At 52.7% G+C, this 21,664-nt stretch overlaps 9 protein-coding genes across 9 annotated transcripts; 5 read left to right on the top strand and 4 right to left on the bottom strand.

Moving 5' to 3' along the window:
* Positions 1-39: 39 nt before the first annotated feature.
* Positions 40-2,726, top strand: Z517_05305 (uncharacterized protein; the record flags this gene model as incomplete). The annotated part of the gene is made up of 4 exons (XM_013430632.1): positions 40-224; positions 276-834; positions 886-1,071; positions 1,122-2,726. 4 exons carry the CDS (start codon positions 40-42, stop codon positions 2,724-2,726), a joined length of 2,535 nt encoding a protein of 844 aa, XP_013286086.1.
* Positions 2,727-3,448: 722 nt separating this feature from the next.
* Z517_05304 (uncharacterized protein) lies at positions 3,449-4,728 on the top strand (the record flags this gene model as incomplete). Its single annotated transcript, XM_013430631.1, has 2 exons — positions 3,449-3,850; positions 4,048-4,728. The coding sequence occupies 2 exons, from the start codon at positions 3,449-3,451 to the stop codon at positions 4,726-4,728; spliced, it is 1,083 nt and encodes a 360-aa protein (XP_013286085.1).
* A 280-nt stretch (positions 4,729-5,008) lies between these two features.
* Positions 5,009-5,743, bottom strand: Z517_05303 (uncharacterized protein; the record flags this gene model as incomplete). The annotated part of the gene is made up of 1 exon (XM_013430630.1): positions 5,009-5,743. The coding sequence occupies one exon, from the start codon at positions 5,741-5,743 to the stop codon at positions 5,009-5,011; it is 735 nt and encodes a 244-aa protein (XP_013286084.1).
* A 2,526-nt stretch (positions 5,744-8,269) lies between these two features.
* Positions 8,270-9,028, top strand: Z517_05302 (uncharacterized protein; the record flags this gene model as incomplete). Its single annotated transcript, XM_013430629.1, has 1 exon — positions 8,270-9,028. The coding sequence occupies one exon, from the start codon at positions 8,270-8,272 to the stop codon at positions 9,026-9,028; it is 759 nt and encodes a 252-aa protein (XP_013286083.1).
* Positions 9,029-10,830: 1,802 nt separating this feature from the next.
* On the top strand, positions 10,831-13,877 carry Z517_05301 (uncharacterized protein; the record flags this gene model as incomplete). The annotated part of the gene is made up of 5 exons (XM_013430628.1): positions 10,831-11,121; positions 11,175-12,172; positions 12,352-12,515; positions 12,609-13,002; positions 13,055-13,877. The coding sequence occupies 5 exons, from the start codon at positions 10,831-10,833 to the stop codon at positions 13,875-13,877; spliced, it is 2,670 nt and encodes an 889-aa protein (XP_013286082.1).
* A 449-nt stretch (positions 13,878-14,326) lies between these two features.
* Positions 14,327-15,754, bottom strand: Z517_05300 (uncharacterized protein; the record flags this gene model as incomplete). The annotated part of the gene is made up of 1 exon (XM_013430627.1): positions 14,327-15,754. One exon carries the CDS (start codon positions 15,752-15,754, stop codon positions 14,327-14,329), a length of 1,428 nt encoding a protein of 475 aa, XP_013286081.1.
* Positions 15,755-16,636: 882 nt separating this feature from the next.
* On the top strand, positions 16,637-17,267 carry Z517_05299 (uncharacterized protein; the record flags this gene model as incomplete). Its single annotated transcript, XM_013430626.1, has 2 exons — positions 16,637-16,789; positions 16,848-17,267. The coding sequence occupies 2 exons, from the start codon at positions 16,637-16,639 to the stop codon at positions 17,265-17,267; spliced, it is 573 nt and encodes a 190-aa protein (XP_013286080.1).
* Positions 17,268-17,641: 374 nt separating this feature from the next.
* Positions 17,642-18,881, bottom strand: Z517_05298 (uncharacterized protein; the record flags this gene model as incomplete). The annotated part of the gene is made up of 3 exons (XM_013430625.1): positions 17,642-18,135; positions 18,205-18,324; positions 18,416-18,881. The coding sequence occupies 3 exons, from the start codon at positions 18,879-18,881 to the stop codon at positions 17,642-17,644; spliced, it is 1,080 nt and encodes a 359-aa protein (XP_013286079.1).
* Positions 18,882-20,515: 1,634 nt separating this feature from the next.
* On the bottom strand, positions 20,516-21,568 carry Z517_05297 (uncharacterized protein; the record flags this gene model as incomplete). Its single annotated transcript, XM_013430624.1, has 2 exons — positions 20,516-20,934; positions 21,010-21,568. 2 exons carry the CDS (start codon positions 21,566-21,568, stop codon positions 20,516-20,518), a joined length of 978 nt encoding a protein of 325 aa, XP_013286078.1.
* Positions 21,569-21,664: the final 96 nt, after the last annotated feature.

Genomic DNA, 21,664 nt, shown 5'->3' with positions numbered 1-21,664 from the left:
GTCTCTAGATTGCCTGCACACCATCGCCTTCCTGGACGAATGGACCGCAATGGCCGGTTCACGTTACATCAGCTTGCTGCCAGAACCAGCTCTGATTCCTCCCAAACCACCGTCTCATACGATGCCGGTCACATTGTTCTGTCTTTCTTCACGTCTCTCATAGGATGCATCACCACGTTGGAACTGCTGCAAAGGCGCACATCGACGAGAGGAGCGTACAATTGGTAAGTTCACCTTACTCTCACCAAGATGGCTGTTTACTGACCGAGCCCGAGGTTTCTGCTCGTGGCATCCGCAATCACCATGGGTGGCATCGGTATCTGGGGCATGCACTTTGTCGGCAATAGAGCTATCGTGTTACAAAACGGAGACCGCCGCCGCCAGATTCTCTACAACCCCGGCTTCACGGCCATCTCGTTCTTTATGCCAATCATCGTCCTTCTCTTCGCTTTCTACACTCTTGGAATGCCGGCTCGAGCCCGCCCACTTCATGTTGCCATCGCCGCCTGTCTCACAGGAGCCGCGGCTTGCGCCATGCACTATCTCGGTCAATACGGCGTGGAGAACTATGTTTGCTCATATAGGGTGCAGAATGTTGCCGGAGCCGCCATCATCGCCGTACTGGCCAGTTACACCGCCCTTGGGATATTTTTTCGGCTGCGAGACGCATGGAAAGACGGTTGGTGGAAGCGTGCCCTGTGTGGTGTCATTCTTGCCACTGCTGTCTCCGGAATGCATTGGACAGCAGCGGTTGGTACAGATTACCACTGGAAAGGCGATGTGAACATCCATGGAAACTCCAGGTCACAAACTGCAGTCATTGCAGCTTCCCTCGTTAGTTTCCTATCTCGGTTTGTAGAACCCGCAACTAATACTCTTTGCTAGTCAATGGGCTCTTGTGTCATCCTTCTTGTGGTGGCCTTCATTCGAGGTCGCAACAAACTCTCTGCCAGGATCAAAGCACAGCGGCTGGTGTTGGCTTGCGCTTACTTTGACACCGAAGGCAAAATGATGGTCACCCAGGAAGGAACCTTGCCCAGTGAAAAAATAACAAACCACTATATCGAGAAGGTAAGCAACCTCCTATCTCAAGCCTTACTCGCATTGACCCGGCGTTGTAGACTTTTGGTGAAGATGAACTTAGCAGATCTCATCCAACCTACCTCTGGATATTCAAAGCCTCGCATCATTGGATAACCCTACATGGCCTCATTCCCAGCATGAGAGATCATATCGAAAATGACCCAATAGCAAGGAAATACCGGCCCAGCAACACCTCCAAAAACTTGCCAGATGACGCGATGGCAGGTTCCATCAACTTCGCCCCGATATTCAAGCAATTGTTCTGCGTCACTGCCCAGCAGCTGGCCAATCTCGTCCATCAACCGCTGGAGAGGCTCGGGGTCTTATTCGAAGAACCCTTGGACACGGGAACAACCTCTCTGCACACGCAATTGAGTATCAATATCAGGCCGCTATCGGCCAGATCTTATAAAAAGACGGCAGACACTGAGCAAGGGTTTCCGCCGCCACTCAAGGTTGCCCGAGGAAAGTACTTTTTCCTTCAACGACAAGTAAACAAAAGCGAGGCAGCCAGGTTTGCCGCACTGGGATACCGATTTGCCACCATTGCGCAAATCGCAGAACCACTGGCTAAGAGCATGCAAGTCGATTGTGGTGAGATGGTGGCTAAGATTGAGCGGATGAGGCGGAGTACATCAGCCGAGCATCTTCCACCCCCCAGAGTGCATCTCGCTTGTTTTATGCTCCGTCCAAGCATGTACAAAAGCTTCGACGTTCTTGTTCCCACCACCTCGCAAGACCAGTTGCCGTACGTGCCGATACAATGCGGTGATCTATCTGGAGACCAGCTGGCTCAACTACAGCGTTTCGACGATTCCACCATCAGCGAGATTTTGAGGATCCTTCTCAACCAGACTGGTGTGTCACAAATGGAGGAGGGGACGCGCTGGCAGCTTTACAACACCTTCGTTAAGCTCGTCGATGTTATGGGTGATTATGACACTATGATGCAAGCAAAATTCTCTGCCAAAGCATTCCGGGTGCCATGTCGAGCGTCCGACGGCACAAGTCCTTCAGCGACGTGTACCTTCCTCACAGTTCGGGTGATGAGAACTATACACGCATCTTCGAACAAGAAGGAATTGACATATGTCCCTTTATCTTTCTTCAGTGCTCAGCAACAATGTCTTGCGACAGACTGCAGGGATGAATTATTTGAGAGAAAGGTCAAAGCAGAGTTCCAGCATGCTGCCCGCTCAACCTTCATCAAATGTCCCTCGTCCATCAGCCTCCAGCGCGGAAGAACGAGCCCAGGTGGCTCCACCCTTCAAGGAGAAGAGTCACCAGGGCTGGGGTTTCTCAAAAACGCATTGGCTCGGTTGTCAATTGTTCCTAGCCGCCGGAGCGATGAATCTAAGACTAGCGACGCCAACAAGAGCATGGAGGAAGGAACTGATGTTGAGATGGTGGGAATTGCAGTGCTGAGCAGCACTCGCCTCGGCCATGACACGGTAACAACACACGCGGATGTTATCGAACTTAACCAAGTGGGATCCGGGCAGACTAGCTGGGTCGGCGAAGTGTTTGGTCTGTTCCGTCTGGGAGTGGAAGGGTGGCCCAATACGAAAGTGGGAGTATGCAAACGAGGCGGAAATGACGCGCACCCACAAGATTCTGAAGAAAGGATTGCCAATGGAGCATGACCGATACCGAGACACTGGTTCCATCCAGGTGAGAACTCGAAAGCACATGTGCTGAAATGGGCGCGCGGGAAGCACGACAAACGGAAATGCGAGGATAATGTGCTCTGATGTATGTACATTGATACCAAAGTCAATGGAAATATCGCTCTATTTTGCGAGATGCCTTTCTACGAGCTAAGAGGCTACAGCAATGTGATACGCGAAACGATTTCTATGCACTCAACACTTTGGTATCGTTGGTGCTCTAGCCTGTGTGGATAGGATGCTCACAAGGCTGAGAGGAACTCGGATCAGCTGGGGTGCACAAGGAGCAATTTTATTGGCGGAGCGTCGGAAGAAATTCTGCCGTCTGTCGCCGCCTTGAGCAGCAGCCTGCCCTCTTCCTCGTCACTGCATGTGACGGACATTCTGTCTCCCTCTCGTGAGCGATCTAAATACCTGAAACACTATTGTACGTACGCAAGGCTCTTTCGATATCCGGATACTGGCACGGTCCTGAGGCGCACGGAGCAGGAGGGGTAATACTTTTCGAATCGGTAGACAGAACAACCTCATCCTCAGTCACGGCCTGCAGCGCCACTACGGGAAACACCCCTCGATCCGCCCGCTATCTTAGCCACCTACACGTCTACCAATCTGCATTCACGAGTTCTGAAGATCAAGCTCTTGTTGCCTCCATTGACCCGTCTCTTTTTTTTTTTTCCCGCACCCCTACATCCAATATGCCCTTTGCGCAACTCGTGATCGGGCCCCCCGGCGCCGGCAAGTCGACCTACTGCAACGGCATGCAACAGTTCATGGGCGCCATCGGGCGCAAGTGCTCGGTGGTGAACCTCGACCCGGCCAACGACCCGGTGTCGTCGTACGAACCGGCCCTCGACATCCGCGACCTTATCTCGCTCGAGACCATCATGCGCGACGACGACATCGCCCTCGGCCCCAACGGCGGCGTGCTCTACGCGCTCGAGGAGCTCGAGGAGAACTTTGACGGCTGGCTCGTCGACGGCCTCAAGGCCCTGGGCGACGACTACGTCCTCTTCGACTGTCCCGGGCAGGTCGAGCTGTTTACCCACCACGGCAGTCTGAGGAGGATCTTTGCCAGGTTGGAGAAGATTGGGTATCGTGTATGTTTTATTCTTTTCTTTGAGGGGATTTTGGGTTTGGCCTTTTTTTGAATCTATTTGTCTGTCTGTCTTTTCTCCCTAATCCCCTTCTACGTGTTCGAAACCACTTATTTGATGATGATTCCGCTTCTGCTAACGATCCACAAGAGTGATGAAACGTGGGCTGACAAATGTTATTCAATGTTGGTTTTGAACAGTTGGTTGTGGTCAACCTGATTGACTCGTATGCCCTCACGTTACCCTCGCTGTACATTTCCACCCTCCTTCTGTCGCTACGGAGTATGCTCCAGCTCGATTTTACGCACATCAACGTCCTCACCAAGATCGACAATCTCAGCAAATACCCCCCACTACCGTTCAACCTGGATTTTTACACCGAAGTCCAAGACCTGTCGTACCTGCTCCCATACCTCGAGGAAGAGTCACCCATGTTCAAACAAGGCGGCAAGTTCCAAGCGCTGAATGAGGCCATTGTTCAGCTCGTCGAGGAGTACGGGTTGGTCGGCTTCGAGACGCTGGCCGTCGAGGACAAAAAGAGTATGATGAGCTTATTGCACACCATCGACAGAGCGGGTGGCTATGCGTTTGGAGGTGCTGAGGGCGCAAATGACTCTGTTTGGCAGGTCGCTGTCAGGGAGGGACTTGGCAAGCTGGATGTGAGGGATGTCCAAGAACGGTGGATCGATCAAAGGGAGGAATATGACGAGTTGGAGAGGAAGGAGTGGGAGGAGGAGCAGAAGCGGAGGGAAGAGGAGTGGGCCAAGAGCGGAGAGGCGATGATGGGAATGGCTAATGATGGAGATGACGAAGATATGGACTTACCGCCGCTCAAGGATGGTGGTGTGAAAGTCGTCAGGAGCGAGAAGAAGTCTTCATGACATCGATGGCGTGTGGATTGCTAAGAGGGAGCATCGTTCCGATACCACTCTCCGCTTCGGTGGGAACTCTCCGCTCCAATGCAGCCGATCGGCTACGGATATCGCGGTCAGAGCCATGATGAAATCAGGACACACCGCATGTGTCGTGGAAACGTGCCGCCGGGTTGGGTTTCTGGCTCGCTGAAGTATTCCACGCTCTCTGCGGATGTCGTCTGCTTGCGGTGGTGAGCGTTGTGCTGTTAGATACCCAAGCTCTCTTTCATCGAGGAATTTCTGTTGTTCAGCCAGAATCATCCTCAAAGTCCTCATCCTCTTCAAAGTCTACAATGCTTTCGTCTCCGCCAACCGATCCGGCGGCATCAGCCTTGTCCTTTCCCTTCAGCAGGCTCTTCCCGTCCACTCCAGCAAAGATTCCCTCCAGAATCGTATCATCGCCTTCTTCACCTAGACTTCGACCCTGCAGCTTCGCCCGGACAACATCCGTCCTCGCTCTCCGGAGGAGCTCGTCCTCACTCTTTCTGATTGTCCCGCTCACCCTGACCACGCGAATCACACAAGCCAACTCTGGATGTGTCATCGTGTCGGATAACGCACCACCACCACCTCTCCTCCCTCCTGTGGCGCCAGATCGAGCGTGGGGGGCAGGCATGCTCGTCACGAAGGTCATGCTCGCCCAAACCAGGCGGAAATGGGCGCGGGGCACGCGCAGGATCCCCGTCGAGGTCGCAGGCGAGAAGTACACGAGTCGTAGCGCCGACTGCGTCACCGACACGCCGTGGTCGCCGAACAGTGTCTGGATCTGCCCGCGCAGGTGCGTCACCAGGAGAGCGGGGGTGAGGTAGCCCGGCGAAGGGCGGTGGAAGAGGATGTACGCCGGTGTTGGTGATTCTTTTGGCGTCGAGCCTGGTGCTCGCGGTGCTGCGGGTGCATCTGTGGAAGAAGAGGAGGATGAGGACGTGGGAGGAGAAGGATAGAGGATGTGGAAGAGCAGGTAGCGGTGTTTGATCCGGACCATTTTTGGCGTTGGCCTTCTCTTGCACGCGCGGGGGTCTGGGACTTTAACGATTCGCTTGTGTCATTGTCATGGAGGCTTGTGGTGGGAAAGGCGAGCCTGCTTTGGAGAGGGGCATGAAGTTCTTCCAAGAAATTTTGGAGGGCTAATTCACATCATTCTTGTGAGCCTGCGAATTATTCCTTCGAGATGATTGCTATTACGGCATCATCATCTGCTGAGACAAAAAAAGGACTTTTGCCAATTTTTTGGATTGTGGAGAAGGGAGCTCCCAAGCATTGGGCGAGGCTGAAATCGAGCTTCGAATCGGAGATTTAATCTCGCTTGGTGGCTCACTTTGGGCTCAAACCCCGCCGCGCCGCTTTTATGATTCGGGGATTTTATTCTGTAGGCATAATGGCATCCCCTATCCTTATCCCATGATATTTAGCTATAGCTCTATTTGATCTGGCGGCCACTTCATCGCTATTGAGTGACTACATAGATTGAGAGAAGGTGTCAGGTGTCTACTCCATGTCAGACTATGCCTTTTTTTTGCTCCCAGAGACTCGCTTGGAGCTGGGGATGAGTATAGGGCGGCATCACCCTTGGCCTAATCGGGGGTGAGCGATCCCCCTGAACAGACGAGCTTGCAGGACTTGATACATCGTCCATATTACATGCATATCACATACATTCAGCGGGAGGACAAGGTGCTTACGGTTGGTTCACAAGCATCGCCCGACTCTGAGGTCCCCCGGGGAAAAAATAAAGATTATTACGGTAAACCATCCCTTTTCGCCGGCGAAGCTGAGTTTGCCTCGCCTCTCGAAACCTTCAGGCACATGAAACTGGCCCGACTTTCGATTTTGGGGGGGAAGATGCTCAGGAGTTCCGAGTCCCTTTTCTGGTCTTTCTCTGAAACCACTCCGAACAGGCATATTCCGTGGAGAAGAAGGTTCCCTCATGGGGACTTCGTATGCAAGCCACTATGGTCAGCTTCCCACTTCGGTACTTCCATATCACGTCTTCTCAAACGTCGGGGTTGAAGATCTGTGCATGTGGAATCGACCGGCAGATGTGTACCTCGTACAATGAAAGGCATGTGGAGTCCCTCCCCGTCCCCCTTGTCATCCAAGGCTTGGGTCATACCACGGTTAAATTGGCCATGAGCACCAGAGAACCGGCGGACAAGAGCGAGGCGCACGCCATCATGTTCTCCGTAATCATCAGAAGAGAGCAGAGATAGTCGTAGCCAGAAGAACAGAATCCGGCATGTTGGTTCGTCAAGACTCATAAGGCCAGGACCAGGTCTTGTCTCTCTCTGAATCTGACTTTATCTTTTCCCCCTCTTCCCAAGCCATCCAGGAGGAGCCCAGGTACAAGTAGAAAGTATCTCGTACTGCTGAGTTTGCCAGAAGAGCTGTCCGAGTGGTTCATGCAGGAGCAGGTCGTCGTTTCAAGTCACCCCCTCGGCGGCTCTGGAAACCATTTGGCGGCTCTGAGTGGACGTGGACTGCCCAGTTTCATGCTCGTGCAGCCCCTGAGAATGAGAACGGGCACAACGGGGCCAGATAACGCTCGACACGGAAGCAAAGGATTTTTAACTTGTGATTGGGGGGGCAAACTAGACTGTGTGAGGTCTAGGGGTGATGGTGGCGTTGAAGTGGCCACTGAGAGAATGAAGCGGTTGAGCGCCATTGCTTCATCTGGGCGGTACCAGGCGGGGACAAATCAAGATTTTGAGTGGATAACTAGGCACACTGGGGTAGCGTTGAGTACCTAGGGGTGCCAAGAACCTTCCACAAGGACCCTAGAGAGCCCTAGCAAGGCACACAGGGGAGCCATTGGGAGCCTAGGCGATGGCTCTACCATGTTGTGGATGGACCCCGGTCGTCCTGGTCACGTTCTGTTTGGGTTGAACGCCCACGACGCCGCAGCTGCACGCGCTGTGTGCTACTCCATCTTGCTGCATCCTGCACCCTGCATCTCTTCTCTCCCTGCAGCTTCTGCCTTTTTTACTTCGCCCTTGCAGTTCTGTCCCCAACATCCAATCCCGACAGAAAAAGTCTTTCGTTTCCCAAATACCCTTCCCACTCAGTCATTCTTTTGGCCCTCCATCTCGCTCTCTTTCGATCACAAGTCACACTCTTTACTCGACGGTCGATTCGTCGTGGTACCGCACAGTCGAGGCTTATCCATTCCTTCACCAACCCAAGGGTTTGATACGCTGCCTTTTGGTCGCCCTTCGTCTTCACCCACAAGGAGACTTTCACAGAGCGGACTGCGTCCTGCCTTGCGAGTTATCCTTGACTGTCATTCTTTACAAAGCCAACGTTACTATTGAATTTGAGGGCATTCGGGCGGAGAGACTTCCACCGCGGAACCACAAAAACAAATACCAGCAAGCCAAAAAGATAAAACAAATACCACCCCCAGTTTGCTTTTACGTTGGCGAGCGCAAATACCTCGAAGATTTCGTCCCTGCGACCATATCTGAGAGATTTCTATCCCTACAACCGTCTCTCCCCTCAACAACTCAATTCCACAATGTCTATCTCTCGAGCATTCACCAAGCGCGTCAGGCGCAACTTTGTGGACCAAACACCAATGCAACGTGGCACAACAGTTAGATATGCTCCTGGAACCATCGATCGCAACCTCATCTCTCTGCCGACCGAGTTGATCTCTACCACCAATGTGCAGGCGTTGACCGCTCCAGATATCCGGAGCATATCTGGTTCCTCCTCGGGTTCACTTTCGTCAGTCAACGACTCTGATTTCTCGACGATTGACCGCAGTTTCCTCAACAGCACGGGCACTGACAATTCTTCCATCGACAGTAGCGGTCCCGCCACTCCTGTAACACCTGGAAATGAAGACAGCAAGTCATTCTTCGACTTGAAACAGACTACTCCGCTTCTCCCTGCCATCGCTTCACCGACCTTTGACGTCCCTACTGTCCCGCAACGATCACCAACTCATTCCAAGGAAGCGCATGTAGAGTTATCACGGAAGCGATCGATTCAACGAATGTCGCCACCTCCCGTCAACATTTCCCAACCGGCTACGCGGGGTGTCTCCGACCCTGCAGAAACCCGTCACCCCTTTGGTAGAGAACTGGCGCAAGTGAATGAGGTCGCAGAAGAGTTTGGTGCCACCGCAAGATTGCTTGATGAGGAAGAACAAGAAATTCTGGGTAAAGGACTCTGCAAGTTTGGCGTGGAAGAGTATCTCGACGAAATCGCCGGTCTATATGGCGGCATCTTCGAGGACAAGCTCGGGTCAGTGGCAAAGCCATGGCTATGAAGGTTCTCAAAAAATTGGGATCCTTGTACCATTCATGACCTTATGACATTGGCTTTAGTGCCGCACTGGGCACTCTCACTTACACACATGGCGACACGGCGAGATATGGAGTTCACCTTGGGGATGCGATACACTTTGCGGGGCTTTCTGGAACTGGATACCATCGCCAGTTCATTTTTTTCCGAACCACACTCTTTTTTCGAAGAAATCGTTTCTTCTGTCTTCAATGACACTGGGGGAAAGGGAAGGATTGGCAAGACCAGATCACACCGAAGCATAAGGGTGATTTGGCATGTGCCTGATATTTGTTCAAAACCTTGAATGGTAATCTTGATCATACCACAAGATGTTGAAGATGGGCCTGGAGTGTCTCGAGATGATCAGGCAGGCCATACAATCATGTTGACTTGTTTCAGCTGCTGTTGAGAAGGGACGTGGGACACATCTCGAATATGGAGAGAAATTCTGTACAATTTTATCAGTACTGAGATAGGGCTGGTGAATAAGGAGCTATCCGTGAACAGAAAAAAAACAAATCACAAAGTCATCTCTTTCAATTCCCTTGCTGATTTCTCTCGCGCAATCGTACCCATTGCTTGGTGAATGATGGCTCGGTATTACTCCGTCGCTGCACGTTTCATGAGAAATGGCCGTAGAATTCAAAATTTTTGATTTGCTACTGATAATGAATCTCCTGACTAGCAATATCACTACTTTTGCCATATACCGGATGGTGACCTTCTTAGCACAGCCACAAGCCCTCAACAGGAGAATTTTTGGTGTGTGGCTTAAGAAAAAGCAAAGCCAAATCTGCTTTTTCAGCTGGAAAGGTGCGTCAAGCGTCTTTGAGGATCGGTTGGCGGCGCTACCTGGTGGATTCTCTAGGCGGAATCGAGACGTCGGAAGCGAAGATCAGCACCAAGACCCTTGTACCGAGTAGTCAGCTCGGTTGTCTTTATTTCTCCTGAGGCGGCGAGACCATGCACGTCATTTTGCGTGAGCAGAAAGAAAAAGAGGTCAAACTCCGGACCGACGTTTTAACTTGTAACGGGCGGGAGGTCAAAGGGTCTGGGGGATTCGGGGAGCGAGGTATAGGAGGGGTTCGAGTTTGGAGGCTTCTATCCAGTATAAAAGTAGTAAATCTCTGGGAAATCAGGAGGGCGTTTGAGTTCAAGTGAAAAAGAGACGGCCAGACGGATCTCGCCAGATAGCGCATGTGCCAAAGGGATGATGAGTACTAGTTAGGTAACTGGGGAGAAGTCCTTGGGTGTTGGTGCTGCCTGCGCCCTCCTTATACGAGTGCTCGGTATTCGCAGGCACAGGCGAACAGGGGTACGGCCCTGGGCGGGGTCCGGGCATTGGCGAGCCACTCGGCAACGCCCAAGGTCAACCTAGCAACCGGGGCAGCCCACTAGCCTTGTGAAATCCCCCCCAAAGCACCCATTAGGCTCGGTGGCCACGCCCTCCAGCTCAACTGCACGTCAGCGTCATGGCGCTGCTGGTATGCACGACCTTTGCACCTGCCACGCCAACACGCCTGAAGATTTTCCGCCGAATCCAAGGCGCATGCGCATTTGACCACAAGTAAAGATTCTGCAGCCCAACAATCTTCAGATGTACAGTATGAGCATTGCTATACAAACCTCTTGCTCTTCCACCGCGAGGATCCCCCTGGGCACCGCAGTCGTTGCTTGAATCCTTCTCCTTGTTTGCTTCTTTTCAAGGTTTTCTGCGCGTCTTTCGCAACCGTTGTCGACTTCCACACGCGTTGACGCACCTTCGTGGCCAATCCACAAATTATCATGGACGTATTCCATGCCGTCCTCAGTGTCCGTCAGGCTCCCGATACCAATCCCAACCACGACCAGAATGTTGGCTCCAGCAGAAATAGCTCTCCTTCCCTTTCCGGCCTGATCTCAACATTGGTGCCAACTCTTGTCATTGCCGTCGTCTATTTTGCCATCTTCCTGCTCCTGAGAACTCGATTTCCGCGACAGTATGCGCCGAGGACATACCTGGGCGCTCTCCGTCCGCAAGAGCGCACCCCCGCCCCCCCAAACAGCTTGTTTGGCTGGATCTCGTTCATGAGAAAAGTGAGTGGGCGACAGTAACAAGGGGAAACGTCATCTCTAACCACGTTGATCAGCTGCCCGATGAGTATGTTCTCCAACACAACTCCCTCGATGGCTACTTTCTGCTGCGCTACCTCAAAATGTCGATTGTCATCTGTCTGGTCGGCTGCCTCGTCACATGGCCAGTCTTGTTCCCCATCAATGCCACCGGAGGAGGTCATCAAGACCAACTCAATATCCTCAGTTTCAGCAACGTCGTTGATAAGAACCGTTATCTAGCGCACACCTTCATCGCATGGATCTTCATTGGCTTTATCTTCTTCTTGGTCACCAGGGAGATGATTTACTACATCAACTTGAGGCAGGCCTACCTCCTGTCTCCCCTGTACGCTTCCAGGATGTCTTCGCGCACTGTGCTGTTCCAGGCTGTTCCCAATGAATACGCCAACGAAACCAAGATTCGTCGCATGTTCGGCGAGGAACTGAAGAATGTCTGGGTCGTTTCAGACGCGAAGAGCCTGAAGGAAATGGTGGAAGAACGTCACAAGATTTGCATCAAACTCGAGACCGCCGAGACCAAACTGATCAAATTGGCCAACGATGCACGTTTGCAATCCATCAAAGGGAAAAATCCCCCTCCTGAGCTACCCACGGCCAGCTACGACGAAGATGAATACGCAGCTGAGTCTGGCGCCGCTGCTGCCCGATGGGTCCGACCAAAGGACAGACCAACACACCGCTTGAAGTTTTTAGTCGGCAAGAAAGTTGACACCATCAATTGGTGCCGTGAGGAGATTGCAAGACTGAATCCGCTGATCGAGGCGGAACAGGACAAATACCGTGCGGGCGAGGCGGTACCCAAGAACGCTGTCTTCGTGGAATTCTGGAACCAGACTCAGGCGCAGAGTGCCTTCCAAATGGTTACCCACCATCAGCCTTTGCACATGTCTCCCCGTGTGGTCGGCCTCAGCCCAGAAGAAGTTGTCTGGTCGAATCTCGGCATAACATGGAAAACGCTTACCATCCGCAAGCTCGTTTCGCTAGGGTTTATCGTCGCCTTGATTATTTTCTGGTAAGTTTTGTCTTGTTGTATACGTGCTTACAAGATTTCGTGTTTCATTCATTTTTTACGCCTCTAGTCGTGGCAACCATCTGCCTTTCGATCAGGAAAGGATCACGAGTTTCTTCGGACTCTTGTCCACTTGCTGCATGGCTGTTCAATCTAACGGGCAATACTAACGTCTTCGCTAGGTCCATCCCCGTCGCCGTTGTTGGTTCCATTTCGCAGATTTCCTATTTGACTCAGGTAGTCCACTTCCTCCGATTCATCAACAAATGCCCCAAGATTATTCTGGGTGTCATTACAAATCTTCTGCCGGTCGTGATGCTTTCTGTCCTCATGTCGCTTGTTCCAGGTACGTTTTTGGTGGTTGGCGGCTATGATAACCAACACAACGTTCCTCACAACAATCAGCTCCCATTCAGTTTGGACTAACATTCCCATGCAGTGATTATGAGGTTCATGGGCAAAGTTGCTGGCATGCCCACGCTGTCACTCATTGAACTTCGTTGCCACGAATCATACTTTTGGTTCCAGCTAATCCAGGTGTTCCTGGTGACCACAATGACCAGCGCAGCAAGTGCAGCAGTACCGCAAATCATCAAACAGCCAGGATCGATTACTACCTTATTGGCTCAGAACCTCCCGTTGGCCTCCAACTTCTACATCTCATACTTCATCCTTCAAGGTCTCGTGTTCTCTTCGGGTCAACTCCTCAATATCGTAGGACTGGTGCTATACAACACCCTGTCAAAGATCCTCGACAAAACCCCCCGAAAGATGTACAATCGCTGGTCAAGCCTTTCATCTGTCGGCTGGGGCAGTGTTTTCCCCGTTGTTGAGTAAGGCATCTCTTGAACATATAATGCGACCCCCCTGACTAACTGGGAATAGATTGATGACCGTGATATCGATAGCATACGCCCCAATTGCACCTCTCATGCTTGGATTCGCGGCCATTGGCCAGGGTCTTTTCTATTTTGCGTACCGGTACAGTCTCCTTTTTGTGGACAGCTCAGTCATCGACACCAAAGGCCTCGTCTACGCTAAAGCTCTGCAGCATACCTTGGTCGGATGTTACTTGGCGGTCATCTGTCTGATCGGCCTCTTTGGTATTCGGGCGGCCCCTGCACCTCTGGTACTGATGGTTGTATTCTTGATCCTCATGGTGCTTTACCACATGTCCATGAATGCAGCCGTCCGTCCGCTTCTGTATTATCTCCCACGTTCACTTGAAGCCGAGGAGGCCGCCCTCCTGCACAGTGAATCAGCTTTAATGACTGGACCGGATGGCGGCCCGTCGCGTCCAAGTATGCATGAAAAACATCAGTTGGACGAGCTGCGAGTAGCGAAAGAAACAATGCCCCCAGGAGGCAATAAACACACGTCCATGATCAAACGATTCTTCCGCCCCGACATCTACGCCAGTTACGCGATTCTGCGCAAGCTTGTTCCTCAGGAGTTCGCCGAGATCAGATATTCCCCGGAAATTGAGCGAGATGCATACCAGGATCCTGCCTGCAATGCAGTTGCACCTCTGCTGTGGGTGCCTCGTGATCCCATGGGAGTGTCGAGGCAGGAGTGCCTTCACACAAATAAGGTCACACCAATGACAGATGAAGGGGCCAGTTTCGACGAAAAGACCGGGAGAATCATTTGGAATGAGGAAGAGACTGGCGGACAGCCACCGATATTCGAAGAGAAGATTTATTATTGAGCGAATACCGACACGGTGATTTTGCGGTCGGTGTTCGTTCGGATTGGAGCCAGGAATGACTTGTGCTTCAGCTTGGATCTTTTGAGTCTAGCCCAGAAACGAATGGGCTATATCTTCTGACTTGACACATATAATCACATGCCCGGTACGACATGGGAAATTTGGCTGCTAAACTGGGAAGCGGGCGTCTTTCAAGGAACCGGGATGTGGAAGATACCCCTGATGGCGAACATAGCGGAACAGCAGTTACTCATAATAAGAAAATTGCAGTAATGACGGTATTTCCAGCCTCGTGTTCGAATCACAACATGTTTCATTGAGCCACAAAACAAGATTTGTTCGATCAACGTTGTCTATTTCATATAGATGGATAGATGGAGAGTTGTGTAGAAGACTAAGCTAGCGCCCAGGTAAGCCGCGCAGCTTTGACCTGAACCAACGGTCACTTTCTAGATACGCAGGGCGAAATCCTTGGACCACCACTTCTCGGTGACCTTGACTCTCCTCTTCCGGCTCGCGGCGTAGGACACGGGTTTCCGCGCCTCGAGCTTGCCGTTGACCAGGATGTTGCGGAACCGCTCCGACAGCAGGTTTCCCTCGGGTCTCAGTCGGCGAAGGGAATCCTGCAGCTCGTCCGGCAGGACTAGTTCGAGGGGCGCGGGTGGAATCGATGCTCTCGACGGTCCCAGCGTGGCTTTGCGCCGCAGAAGGACCTCGGCCGCTGCACCTGCTGGAGCTGCGGTGGATGATTTCTCGTCGTGGCCACCGTCATCGCCACGCTCTTGTTCCTGTTTTTGCTGCTCGAGCAGGGCCTGCACGATCTCTTCGCCGCGTCTCTGCCGCTCTGCCATTCGCGCCTGGTGTTTGGCGAGCCGCTCGGCCTCCTTGCGCCGCTTGATCTTGTTCCGTTGAGCGGGCGTCTTGCGCTCCGGCCGTTTTCGCTTCAGCAGCTCCAGCGCGTTGTTGCTCTCATCCTCCGTCTCGAACCCTTCCCATTCGCTCTCCGGGTTGTCCTCGGGCCGCGGATCCGGCTGCCGGGCCAGTTCGTCGATTCGTGCCTGCTTTTCCGCCGCCAGCTGAGCCTCTCGGAGACGGCGCTGCTCGGCTTGGACTTCTTTCTCGCCCTCGCGCGTCAGCAGCGAGTCCCAGTCCTCGAAGGATGGGTTGTAGCTCTGTCCCGCGTCGGGTGGCGCCACAGCCTGGACAGGCTGGCCCGTGGATGTCAGGGCGATGGGCGGATGGTGGATGGTCGGCGGAGCGACTTTGGCGCGGGGTTTGGGGATGTATTCGTTTTCTGCTGTCGCGGCGAGGGACGCCGTAGTTTTGGAATCATTGCCTAATTTGACGGCGTCGGAGGACATGTCGTGGTCGGCCCAGAGATCAAATGACGAGGTGGCGTTGTCGATGTTCTCGACGTCCAGATGCGACGTCTTGTCCAGAGTGGTCCGCAGCCGGGCCACTTCCTTCTTGCTCACCCAGTCCTTCTTTTGCCTTTTGCTCGACGGCTCGACCACGCCGTCTGTCACCGCAGCGGCGCTGAGCCCCCTTTTGTTCCTCTTGGAATTTTCCAGTGCGGGCACCGCACTCCTCCGCCCCAGGATCTCGTCCATTTTCAAAACCCGGCTCTTGTGACCACTCTTGACCGCCTTGGCCTGGCGCAGCACTTCCTCCCTCGACCCCGTCGTGTCCAGCGTGAAGAGTTCGGCCGCATCCTTCTCCGCCAGGGGCTTTCCATGCTGGATGATTTCGTCGCGGAGACTCTCTAGGCCCTTGGTGACAGTGGTTATGTCGACGTTTTTGCGCCATGCTTTTTTGCCCTTGCGCGAGGGCTGCGTCGGTTGGGAGGGCGCCTCGAGGGAGGTCGAAGTCGGAGGCATGGTGTACTATGGCAGAATCTGGATCAATCTAAGTTGGATAGTGCAGGGCCGTTTACAACGTTGACTGTGTCTCGTCGTCAATGTGAGTATTGCACTTTGATTTCTCCGCAGCTGCCAAGGCGACAAAAAATAATTATTTCGTCTAGTCTATTTCAGGCTTAGGCTGGTGCCGCCCTGTGGCTTGTCAGTCCCTGTACCGAGTGTATGACTCGCCTTGCTCGCCCAATAAGAGCACGGGAAACCCCGACCGTTGCCATGCCGAAAATATACTCTGTACCTCGTACTCGGTATTCGTCGTATGCTTTAAGCCTCTGTAGTTGTGCTTCATCTGGATGAGCCATCCGTGACCATTGTACCAGGTCCAACTGTGGATTGAGACACTGCAAGACCCCTACCAAGTGGCCATTTTTTCTCTGCAGAAATGCCCCTATCCTACCTAACGCGACATTGCTCTCGTGTATTCAATCTAACTAGATCTATCGAACTCCAGGGCAATAAGCATCTATATGATCGTCATGCTGACGGCAGAAGGACCAAGCTTACTTGTTGCCAGACTTTAGAATCATCATGTTTATGATCGGTCTCAATTGAGCAGCTTGGGAGGCGGTCTCGGTCTCGGCGCCGATTGTTTAGCCGAACTATTTACGTCTTTTTGCCGAGCTCTCAGATGTTGTCTCGATACTTGAAAATGGTCGAGGGGTCAGTAACCACTCGCTCCTGTAGCTGGTACTGCTAGAAGTTATGAAAATTTTGTTTGCTCCAGCTCCTTTCAGAACGTCCTAGACCACTTCCAAACCTGGTGCTGTGAATTTTCCACCTCCAAAAACTCGGGCTCCTACAAAAAAAGACAAAAAAAAAGACAAAAAAAAAACCGTCAGAAAGATGACAGACTCCGAGGCTCCAAAGGCCGAGCGCTACTCGACAGATTTACTGAAAATACCCGGAATGGCATTTGAAATAACAGAACCGGATCCTAAGAAAAGGATAGAGGCCTATATTCAAGCATATCGAAATCCAGAGATGGCCCATGTGCAGGTACCGTTGTTCGAGACCTGGTCATGTGTTTGACTTCTGACTTTGTTGTCGACTCTAGACGTTTGATCTGGCTTTCATGCGCGACCACATCACCGTGGTGAGCGCGTCTACTACACCGGAGAAGACAACAGCCGTGTTCGAGATGAAGGCGGCGCCGCTCTTCACGAACCGCATGGGCAACATGCATGGCGGAGCCGTGGCCATGATCCACGACATGTGCACGACCATGGCGGCCGCGCCGCTGGCCAGGAGGGACTTTTGGTGGTTTGGAGGGGTGTCTCGGACGCTGTTGATCACGTATCTTCGACCCGTGAGGCAGAATATGGATCTGGTCATCGAGTGTCAGGTCTTGCAGCAGGGGACACGGTTGTCGACGATCCGTGGCGAGATGAGAGACAAGCGGACGGGCCAGTTGCTCTCGGTGGCGGAGCACAACAAGGCCAGCATCAACTTTGTAGAGGCGAAATCAAAGATATAACAAGAGAACGAGCTCGTTTTTGCGAGGGCGAGGGGCCTGGGTCGTGCGTGTATCAGTGCCGACTTCTGCGCATTCAGACACTCCAGATTCTGCTGAAAGCCCACTGGACCCCATGCGTTACAACATGGATAGACGGATCTCAGAATTCATCTCTTGCGGATTGTGTGCGTGAACCTGCGTAGCTGACCTATCCCGGTAGCATGTTCATGGTCCTTCAGAGATGGACACTATGTCTTTGTAACTATCTATACCGTCCGGCGAGTTGAGACAACCAGGTCTCCTCTATAATGTGTCCATAACCGCTAGATTTCCCCCCCCCCACAAAAGCCGAATTCCTGCCCAGAGTTCCCAATGACACCTGCTTAGAGGTAGTTCTAATCGGCCACTTCTCTTCGCTCCCGAACGTGCTCTTTGATCCACTGGATAATGATACCGTCCGTCTTCTTCCGCACGGCCGGATCCGTGAACTTTGACCCGACCGCATAGATGTGCAGTTGCGCCCATTCGATGACCAGTTTAGACTCTACGCCCGCGGCGCGACACAGCTCCGCCCACTTCTCCGAGTCGTAGCGCGCAAATTCCGCCCCGCCAGTGAAGATCAGCTGCGGGCTCAGGCCGTCGAGCGCCTCGGGCGCGTGGTGGAGAGGGTTGACCTCGGGCGAGTCGGCGGGGAAGGCACCGACGAAGAGCTTCGCGAGGGCCGGCACGGCGTGGTTGGCGACCATGAAGTAGTCGGTCTCGACGGCGCCGTTTCCTCCCTGGTACACTTTGCAGTTCATGTCGAGCCACGGGGATATCAGGATCGTCGCGGCGGGTTGTGGGAGGCCGACGCCTCGGAGGTCCAGTTGTGCGAGGAGGCAGAGTGAACCTGCACCATTTGATCAGTATAATAAAGCTTCGTGTCACAGGTTCGTATCCCTGAGGAGTGAGATCTCACCTCCAGCCGAGTCACCCATGAAGATGATTCGCTCTGGCTGGATGCCCTGGTCGAGGACGTATCTGTACACCTCAAGGAACGCCTTCTTCTGAGCCGGATGGCTCTCCTTGACGGATAATGCTGTGTCAGGGGGTTAGCTTTTTCGTGCATCATTTTTGAGCTCGTCTGCGATAGAATAAGATCGGGAATGAGGGGAAGGGGTCCCACGTACGGTATTCAACGCTCACGAAGACGAGATCCAGCTCCGCCCTGGACGCCTCCCGGATCCACCGCTCCATGTAGTTGATGTACATCCTCGCCTCGCCGCGTGCGTAGCCGCCGCCGTGCGCGTAAATCACCACACATCGCTGTCCTCGTCCCGACTTCATTGGCGCCGCGAATTCCGCCAGGTCCCTTGACCCGGGGATCAGATACGCCGGCACGGATCCTCCTTCGATCTTGCGAGCCCGGCGAACGGGCATCTTGCCCACGGGCAGTCTGTGCGTCAGGTCCGGAAAGGTCAGCGACGCCGAGCCCATGTACGCCCGCTGGACCTGGATCCGGAGCGATTGATAGACGGGGAAGTGGGGGAGTAGGGCGCGTCGAAGCAGCAACAGCAGGATCTGCACGAGAAACGAGTATGAGAAGATCAGGCCGCGGAGGGGGTGTTTCAATATCATCAGGAGGAGTTTCTTCATGACGGGCGACGGTCAGTCGACTGATTGGATTGTTCCAAATGATTTGTTCGTTGTTCGATCCAACGGCGGTCTGGCGACCTGTTTACCTGGGTTTAGAATGTCTCGTCTCGTATATGATCATAGTGCTGGCAGCGACCGAAACAAAAGGCGGTCACCCATGATTTCTACTGCACAGAGGGGCCGTGAGGGATGCAACTCCAACAGCCCATCTCACCGTCCTCGGTAGTTGCTGATTTGGGGTCCTGTAGTACTTGTGGGGGATATGGGGGTGATTGCCTTTATTCATACGGACCCCGCGATTTATCCCCTGGTAGAGACACAGCCGCATTTTAATTGGACTAGCTTATTACAGATAGAAGTAAGCATGTTACCCATGCATACCCCAATTCCATATATATATATATGAAGGTATGTCTACTGAGCAGGAAAATTAAGGCTTCTGGTATAAATATGCTTTAATCCGGTCTTAACAGTTTATTCCGCCTAGAAGCCTTTGCAAAGTCGACATCACATCACATGCTCGATATCTCGACCTAAGCCCATTGACAGCAGATATATATATATATACCCCAAGCTGCACTTCATCCATTATCACTTTCATTCAGGAAACGGAGCGGGGCCGCTTTAATCGCGCACGTGACGGAGTGTCGAGGGAGCCACGGCAGAGCACGGGGGAGCCCAGGGGAGCACACTGCAGGGAGCGCTGCCCTGATGCTGACCCCAGAAGCCAGTTCGGGCTCAGGCGTCCCTTTTGGGCCCTCGGCTACAATTGCCCCAGCTGTCCCCTTTCATTCGTTTTTAACCAAGCCTGCTGCCTGAAAACTTCGATCCCTCCGCCTGTGTGTTGGCTCTCAGGGTCGATTTCGGGCCCTTGAGGTCCTTTTGGCATCCAGGAGTCAATTTTGGGTTGCCAAAGCGCTGACCGTAGACTTTTTAAAAGCCGCTTAGGGATTTTGGAGGTAATTACAATGTTTCCCGAAACTGCCTTCGCCCTTGTGTCACGGCCTGCCAGGCCTTCCCTGGGATTGGCTACGCCATCCTGGGCAGGCTGGGGGCTCAGTTATACCGTAGTCTATATTATTATATCTATCGATGGTCTCTTGGGAATCTTCATACCTATAACACATTCGATAGACCTCGGTACGGAGAATGGTTAATCAGTCTCGCTATGAATATATTAGATAAGCCCGACTTCGTGAAGCACGGCTATTGTGTCCTGCTGGATAAAGTCGGGAAGACCAGAACGGCACTACCTATAAATGGACCATTTGCGGCCTGGGCTCGGCAGATCAACCGCCTTCGTGAAGGACAGAGAAACGGGTGAGAAACGGGTTTGAAAGTCTGACTCCATTGGTATCGGGTTCGACGTGACGTGAAAGGAGTATCTTGAGACTGAGCAGGAAGGACATTGGTATAAAGAGCCTGAACAGCTAGACGATATTACCCAATTTCTTGCAACCGTCGACATTGGGCAGTCTTCTTCAACGTGACAAAGACATATATCGGATCGAGGGCCTTGACGAACTCCCAGTATTGAGCATACCGGCTACTAAATCTCCCAATCAATCACAGACGTCACTCGGATATCCACGTGTTAGCCTCCGGTACTAGAATAACGTTTCACCAAGTTCTTTTCACATATTTGAGCCTACTACCCGAACTCGATATCCAGCTCTTGGGTAATGCACCCTAACATGGTTGTCCAACTCAATCACAATCTCATTATAGGTCAACCCTACAAGTCTCCCTTTGTCCTTGTTGAACATCCCATTATCGGTGGGAAAGACTTCGACTTGGTCTCCCACGCTCAACCACTTCAATGGTTCCGACTCTTGTATCCCAGGAGCTGGCTCGGCATAGTCAGAGGCCAAGATTTCCTTGGTAGAAGTCGCGCCATCCAGCTTGATCGGTTTGGGTCCCTGGGCTTTGGACACCGTTACGGCATTATCGAAGCGGGAAATCCATGCTCGTGTCTTAGGGTATCTGGCTGGAGAGAACAAATTCTCCGGAAGAGCTTTCTTGGAATTGAGGAGCCAAGACACCATGAAAGCGGCTGTTCACAACAATCAATTAGTTAGTGTTGCTCGCCCAGGAAAAGCAAGGGCACCTGGTCCCCGTAGGTACTTACCCTCAAGATCTGTCAAAGATGGCCGTTGCGTGCCGACAAGCCACTGTCGACCGTCGGCGAGCAGATCTTCGAACAATTCGAAAGCGCCCTGGATATATGCGTGCGACTCGGGCCGCCTTGACTCGCGTCCTTGTAAATCAAATGGTTTCCCCAGCAGTTGTTCACGGTCTTTTACAAATTTTGGATGGCTGAAATGTGATGATGGCATCGACCCCACGCCATGAGAGAATAGTGGTCCCTCTACATGCCAGATCTCCAATAGCTTCTGAATAGCGATTGTTTCGGGTGTTGATGTGCCTAGCTTGCCCTCGGGGAAAAGTTCTTCGAGCTTACGCAGTATGATTCGCGTGTCACAATAGACATCTCTTCCGATTGCCATAACAGGGATTCGTCGATACGCGACCCCAATTGCAGCCAAGTCCGGTCGGGGCATGATCATGGGCTGTTTGACTTCTGCATAGGGCAGCTGACGCAGAGCTAGGTACAACACAATCTTTTGAGCGTACGGGGAAGCCTCATAGTGAAAGAGCCTGATGCCACGGTCAGCGTGGCCCGTCATTGTGAGTGTGGTCGCAGTTGCGGTCGTGGTCGTGGTCGTGGTCGTGGTTGTGATTGTGTGTTCAATCAGTCTATCTTGTCACTCGCGTGAGTCTGG

The sequence above is a fragment of the Fonsecaea pedrosoi genome (assembly GCF_000835455.1).
Source record: "Fonsecaea pedrosoi CBS 271.37 unplaced genomic scaffold supercont1.3, whole genome shotgun sequence".
NCBI lineage: Eukaryota > Fungi > Ascomycota > Eurotiomycetes > Chaetothyriales > Herpotrichiellaceae > Fonsecaea > Fonsecaea pedrosoi.
This window is presented reverse-complemented; position numbering and strand designations above follow the sequence as displayed.